The sequence below is a fragment of the Callorhinus ursinus genome, unplaced genomic scaffold (assembly GCF_003265705.2).
Source record: "Callorhinus ursinus isolate GAN/ISIS: 27379988/994484 unplaced genomic scaffold, GSC_fseal_2.0 scaffold2457, whole genome shotgun sequence".
Classification (NCBI taxonomy): Eukaryota; Metazoa; Chordata; class Mammalia; order Carnivora; family Otariidae; genus Callorhinus; species Callorhinus ursinus.
This window is the reverse complement of record NW_027399511.1, coordinates 1-7,612: the sequence shown is the minus strand read 5'-3', so window position 1 is coordinate 7,612 and position 7,612 is coordinate 1. Positions and strand designations below refer to the sequence as shown.

At 37.2% G+C, this 7,612-nt stretch overlaps 1 protein-coding gene across 1 annotated transcript; it reads right to left on the bottom strand.

The window, feature by feature from the left end:
• Window positions 1-5: 5 nt before the first annotated feature.
• Window positions 6-1,760, bottom strand: LOC112818970 (protocadherin alpha-11-like; the record flags this gene model as incomplete). Its single annotated transcript, XM_025866034.2, has 1 exon — window positions 6-1,760. A coding segment is annotated over exon 1 (1,149 nt), but the record flags the coding sequence as incomplete, so codon positions are not given.
• Window positions 1,761-7,612: the final 5,852 nt, after the last annotated feature.

Genomic DNA, 7,612 nt, shown 5'->3' with positions numbered 1-7,612 from the left:
GTCACCTGCCCGTTGGCGCCAGAGTCACGGTCGGACACGCTGATCAGCGCAATGACAGTACTAGGCTGAGTGTCCTCTCGTACTGCTAGAGACAGAGAAGTCACGGTGACTTCAGGAGCATTATCATTGGCGTCTAATATATCTACCCAGACTGTACAGTGACCGGCCATTGGGGGATTCCCTTTATCTGTGGCCTGTACTTCAATTTCATAAAACTTGTTTTCCTCATAATCTAAAGTTCCATTGACTCTCACTTCTCCATTATTTTCATCTAGTGTAAATAAGAGCTTTCCATTGGGCTTAATTGACATCAAGGAATAGGTTACCTCCCCATTGACTCCTTCATCTCGATCTGTGGCGTTTAGCTTTATCACAAAAGTTTCTTTAGCTGCATTTTCCATCAATCTCACCTTGTATTCTGATTGCTCAAATTCCGGATCATTGTCGTTAATATCCAAGACTTGGACGAAAAGCTGAAGGGTGCCAGTGAGCTCTGGTTTTCCCCCGTCTGCAGCAGTCAGTAGCAAATTAAGTTCTGGAGTTTTCTCTCGATCCAGATATTTTTTTAATGTAAGCGACAGTCTTTTAGTCTGCTTACTATGTGTTGGTAATTCTAAAGAAAAATACTCATTTTGACTTAGTCTGTAGGTCAATAGAGCATTCTCTCCTATATCCGCATCAGAAGCTCCCTCTAGAGGAAAATGAGAGTCGGGTTGCTTAGATTCAGAAATCAGCAGCTTTTGTTCTCTGAGAGAGAACACAGGTGGATTGTCATTAATATCCTTTACTTCCACTTCCACATGGAAAACCTGCAGCGGCCTGTCCACGATCACCTCCAGGTGGATGCCGCACTCTGCGCTCTGCCCGCACAGCTCCTCCCGGTCGATCCGAGAATTCACAAACAAAATGCCATTCTGCAGATTTACCTCCAGAAGGTCCCCGCGGCCTTTGGACGCCACCCGGAAAAGGCGCGGCACCAGCTCCGCCAGCTCCAGCCCTAGGTCTTGCGCGATGCGGCCCACGAAGGTGCCGTGTTTGGCCTCCTCCGGGACCGAGTAGTGGACCTGACCACTCCCGGCCTCCCAGACTGTGAGGAGGAGAAGCGACAGCAGCAGACGCCGAGTGCCCAATCCCCTCCTTTGAGAGCCGAACATCGCATACGACACTGACTTCCAAAATAAAGTTCTTTGCACTTACAGTACCAGAGACTCCAGTTTGGAGTTAAAAATCTAGCTGAATTTTTGAGAAGTTTCAAAGAATCATTTAACAGTAACGTTCGGCATGATGGAGTCGTTTTTGTATGGGGCGTTCCTGGCTGTTCAGACCAACCCTTGAAACAACTATTTCCACCAAGTAAAGAGCGACACCTTGCGCCTGAATAGTGAGTACTGTACACTACATCGTACACTACAGAATTTTACTTAAAGAGAAAAATATAATTAACTTCAAGTGTCCTTTTATTTTATCCTCAAAATAATATTTCCAAAGTGCTTATTGAGGAAACATTTGTAGCATAAGTCATATTGAAAGCAATGGTATGCGGAAAATGACATTTTATTCTTAATATAAAATTGAAATTTTTGTTCCTATATTTGATTTAGAGTTATACAATTGTTCTTTATCTACATAATACACACAGAGTTTAGTTCTACACGTAGCCTTATGAAAAACTAGGGTTAAACATTTCCTAAAGATATTGCTTCTCATATTAAAATGTTATCAAATTTGAATTGTTTTATTTCTTTTTTTTAATTGAGAGCCTAGTATGTATCAAGTCACCTTTATTTTTTTTAAGATTTTATTTATTTATTTGAGAGAGAGACAGACATAGAGAGAGAGCACAAGCAGGGAAGAGAGGGAGAAGCAGGCTCCCCACAGAGCAGGTAGCCCAGTGTGGGACTAGATCCCAGGACCCTGGGATCATGACCTGAGCCAAAGGCAGACGCTTAACTGACTGAGCCACCCAGGCACCCTGAATTGTCTCATTTCTAATCTCTTTGGTTACTTTGGATGCTAGGAAACTCAAAGACAAACTTGAGGTTTTAATAACTCTTTAGTCTTTAAGTTCTGTATGTTGTGTTCTTATCTCTATGTACTTGCCTTCTATTCATATCTATTTTCTTTAGTTCCAATTCTTTTTTGTTATTTACATTTAATTGCATTTTTTAAAAGTGATTTATAAGTGTTATTAGGACATGTACTTTTTTTTAAAGATTTATTTATTTATTTATTTATTTATTGGAGAGAGAGAATGAGATAGAGAGAAAAAAACATGAGAGGGGGGAGGGTCAGAGGGAGAAGCAGACTCCCTGCTGAACAGGGAGTCCGATGTGGAACTCGATCCCGGGACTCTAGGATCATGACCTGAGCCGAAGGCAGTTGCCTAACCAACTGTTGCATTTTTGTTACAAGCAATCTTATATCCATTGGAAAACAAAAATATGTTTTCAAATTTAGTGTTTAAAACAGAATTCACAATGGAAAAGTCTATGGATGTAGATGAAATTTATATCTGACACACATGATTTATCAGGGAAGTTACATTGCTAACTATAATATGAGGTATCAAAATGACCCTTTATGTGATGGTGTCAGTGATATGGAAGAAGCTGTCTTTCAATTATAAAATAAATTTTATTATAATTCAATGAAATAAATAAAAGTCACCATGAAACTGTGTATGCCATATTGGTATTTCTAAGTCACTAACATTGGTTTTTGTGTATCTGTCAAGATATATTCATGAAAATAGCTGACTTATTTTTTTTTCCTTCATTCACTTAACAAATGCTTATTAAGCATCTCTGAATACCAGGCACAGGAGAGGACCAGACAAAGAGACAATACCGTTGATAGGAAATTTCATTAGAGAGGGCATAGCTTGAGCATGGAAGCCTTAAGCATCACATTAAAGAACTGGACTTGATCTTGGGGGCACTGGGGAGCCACTGGATATGCTGGACTAAAAGAGTAAGGTAAGACTTAAGAGAGCTGAGACTGGCCAGGTATGCAAAGTGGATTGAAGGGGAGAAGACCAGAGCCAGGAGACCAGCAGGGAGCTGTTATAGCATTCTAGGTGTGACATGAGGTAGGCTAGCACATAGCAGAGCTCCCAGCACACAGTGGGCACTCAATAAATGGTTGAATGACCTGTTTCTTGTTGAAAGAATTCTGGGTTTGAGATCATAAGTTCATCCAAAACAAGGGAAAGGATTTCTAATTATACCTCCTCTAAATGCATACTACTGTGCTAAACACACACACACACACACACACATAATAATTCAACCAAATGGCAAATGACTTTAATGTTTGTGTAAATTCAATTTCATAAAATACCAAGGAGAAAATGGGAATTGTTGATATGAGTTATCATTGCCTGAAGATGTAACTTGGTTATATGTCTTTGTCTTTTCATATAGCCTTGGATTTAAGGGTTTGAAAAGAGGATCTAATGGAAGTTTAAAGTAGAAAATGATTTAGAATAAATATCACTCTAGCTTGAGTATTTTGTTGTATGATTGATGATCCGTCTCCAATTTAAAAATATTGAAATGGCACATGAAAAAATTACTAGTATACTTATTTGTATGTTAGTATTTTTCTTTATCTAGAATACACACATACTATTGCTAATTTCAGACTTGTTTCATTTTTTTCAAATTTACTCTTCCCCATATTATCATCCTGCTAGGACTCTTAGTAAATGCAAAATTCTTTCTTAAAAAACTAATAAAGCAAGCAGACTTGTCACTTTTTATAACATGGAATTATCTTATGGATCTGTGAAACAATCAGTTATAAGGGCCTCTAATCAAAATATAACATTAGACTATATTAACAGCAGACTTAACCTACTATCTGAAGCCTGTTAGATTTATTTTAGAGAAAAAGGAAGCAAGAGATCTCCAACCACTTCATTATAGACATTGGGGATTGAGATGGTACACACAATATGGAATCCTCAAACATAGAGAGATGAACATCAGAAAGTTTACCCAAGGTAGACAGATGTTAATTTAGCAATTACTTTCCAGTAATATGGTATTTTTTGAGTATATGAAAAGACACTGGATGAACACCAAGTCACAAAAGAGTTTGATATATTGTATAAACCAATGACCCCTCTTTTGCATTTTAGCTATGATATTTTAGATATCACCATCTCAACTAATCCATATAAAAGAGATTATGCTATCTTCGAACTCATTTGGGGGGATAAGCTTGAGATCTGGAAATAAGCTAATGCCAAGAAGTTCACATCAATATCGTTATTAACATTGATTTTGTAAAACTGATTGAAAACTGAAGAACTTTGCGCCTGACCTTTACTAAACCAATCTGGTTAGTCTTTCTTTAAGATTTATTTATTTATTTGAGAGAGAGAGAGCACACAGAGGGAAGGACAGAGGCAGAGAATCTCAAGCAGACTCCCCGCTGAGCATGAAGCCCAAGGTGGGGTTCCACCAGAGGCTCCATGAGAGGCCCCATGAAGGGCTGGATTCCATGACCATGGGATCACAACCCCAGATGAAACCAAGAGTTAGACGCTCAACAGACTCAGCCACCCAGGTATCCCAATCTGGTTAGTCTTAAGTTTCTACTATGTCTTGCTGGTCATATATTAGAGTGCTTGGTTTAATGTTCTATTAGTCCTCATCATCCCCTAATACAGCATAACAGGTCTAGTAATATTATTGTTGAAAACATAAAACAGAGAAACAAATCTTGAAACCATTCTTGGAAACCCAGGAGGTTCTTCAAAATCAATAGATTAGAAATACTATCCAACATTGTATTAACAAAATTATAGGATATACTCATTGATTTTCACTCTTTGCTATCATGGCTTATTGAAGTATACACAGTTATTTCATCACAGATCATTTGTTCAGTCAGCACAAATCTCACAGACACAAAAAGACTGAATTCTGAAATACCAACACACATTCAAAGATTTTCATGGGAGGGACACCTGGGTGGTTCAGTCGGTTAAGCATCTGCCTTCGGCTTAGGTCATGATCCCAGGGATCATGGGATCAAGTCCCACATCAGGCTCCTTGCTCAGCAGGGAGCCTGCTTCTCCCTCTGCCTGTCACTCCCCCTGCTTGTGCGTGCTCTCTGTCTCTCTCTCTGACAAAGAAATTAAAATCTTTTTTAAAAAAGATTTTCATGGGAAATATACACCTTTTAAGCTGTTATTGAAGTATGCAATTTTGGAAACACTTATTGAATCCTTTGCTGATATCCAGGATCCTGGAAATAATCATATTACCACTTATATTTGTCCAAAACATTATCCTTATTCACAACATAAAAAGGACAGGGTCATTTTCATATCTGTCATTTGGCTTTGGTGTTCTGCTAGAACATTGCAGACCCCAGTCTTCTGGGTTTTCCCATATATTAAAATGATTCTTCTTAACTTAGATTACTTCCAAACAATGGATACCTAGTCCCTACAATGGCAACTCTTCATTACCTACATTACCTACATTACATTGAATGATGTAAAGACCTATCTCAATGTGGCATTGCAACAAATGATAATGATGCTCATGAACTCTTCTGAGAAAAAAAAATCACTTAACATAAAAAAATCTCAATTATGGCATTGCACAAAATTAACTATGAAGATAATCATGGTTTTTTCTTAAGCAAAACAGAAAGAATGGGCTTGATTTTCCTAGCCATAACTATGCCTGATTAGAGAAAAAATTTACTGTAGAAAACTCTACAGTGATAAAAGAATGGCTTTAGAATCTAAAAGATATACATTTGAGTATCATTTTTACCATGTACTAGCTGGATGGCAGTAGACAAGCTAGAAAAATATCTTACCATCTCTTAGTTCATCATTAAAATTTGGATAGTCACATGTGTTTTATAAGTTGTTATAAGGATTAAATTAAATTACGTATTTTAAGTCCTTCACACAATGTTCTAATAAACAGAAACAGTTCATAAAGTAGTGGTTTATTTGTAATTAGTGTTAGTTCTTGTTCTACTTTGTAGCTATGGATGAAGAGATTTTCAGTATAATAAATTAGGGCCTGGTTTTTCCTTTTCAGAAGATTTCCTAATGTTCATCTTCATGGAAATCATCCTTTTGTGGGTAGAAAATGGCGACTAATGCCTCCTCAGCATTTCTAGTAACTTTACCCTATCCATAACATGGTTCTCCTCCACATGTAAATATATCATATATAATTTATTTCTCCACACAATACAGTTAAAGGGCTTCTAACTTGTACACTGGAGCAAAAAAAAAAAAAAACTTTCACATCAATTGATTTAGTTGCTTATAGCTCTAAAGACAAGTTCTCTGTTATCTCCTTAAGAAAACAATTCACATGATTTTGCATCAAATGTATCTAAAGTATACAATATCAAATTGTGAAATATGACCAACAACACCATTGTCAAATGGAAGTGACTTTACAGATATTTCATGGTTGTTATGCTTAAGCTATTTAAATCAATGTCATTTCAAAGACCTAGTGGCTTGGTGGACACAGGCAGCAGTACCACGTTTCCACATATACAGGAAGACTCTCTCTTAAACTCAAAACACAAGGAAGTGTGAATTTTCCTACCCTACCCTAAAATATTTCCATACAGCCTCACAATGGGTGCCATGAATGGAAGAAACATAAATATGATCAAATATCAAATCTTCCAAATAAAAAAGGAAATCAATGAATTCATCTGGAGGAGAGCAGCAATAGATTCAGCAGGCAATTAGCAAAAACTGAAACTACACTAGGAAGTAAAGAAAAAATGTAGTGTATCTGAAGCAGCTGAAGACTATGAGGAAAATAAGCAGGAAATCATGAGAGGATTAAAGACAAAAAAGTAAAGTCCTCCCCAAAGGTAAGGTTGAAACCTCACCCAGTATCTGAAAGAAGTATGCCATTGATTATAAAGAAACAAAAATATTTATAAAAGGAAGCCACCTCAACAGCCCATGCCCATTAGTAATAAATAAATTTAGAGTTTATAGGAAGGTAAGAATTCAAACACATTTCAAACTCAAAATAACTAAATTATTAAGTTAGGCATTATTATGGTAATTTTTAATACATGAACGCAATGAGGGGAGGACACCAATTAGAATAAGGAAATGAATAGAAAAAATGAACTTGCTGCAAAATTGAGAACCAGAATATTTAAGCTTTGCCTACATCCTCCATTTCCCATCAGTGACCCTTGCCTGGATGACTTAGTCTTCTTCATTTACTGACAGCTTTAGCCATCTGTTTCATTACTGCTATTACTACCACTATTATTATTTCCAGCAACTAAATAATGTTCCTGGCATTAAGACTTCAGTGAAAAGTAATAAAAATGGCTAGACTTCCAGTATGTTTTAAAATAAACCATCGCAAGAAAACAAAACAAAAACAAATAAATGAAACAATAAACTTACACTAATGTCGCTGAACATACTATGCGATTGACATCAACAGGCATTAAATACATTCAGAATTACTGTACTTACATCATTCCCAAAAATCTCCTGTTGTTCTCCACTATCTCCAGAACTTGAACAAGGGGGAACACTAGGGCTGAAGGCCATGAGGTCGGTCTTGGGCGGGCCCTCCCCGGAGCA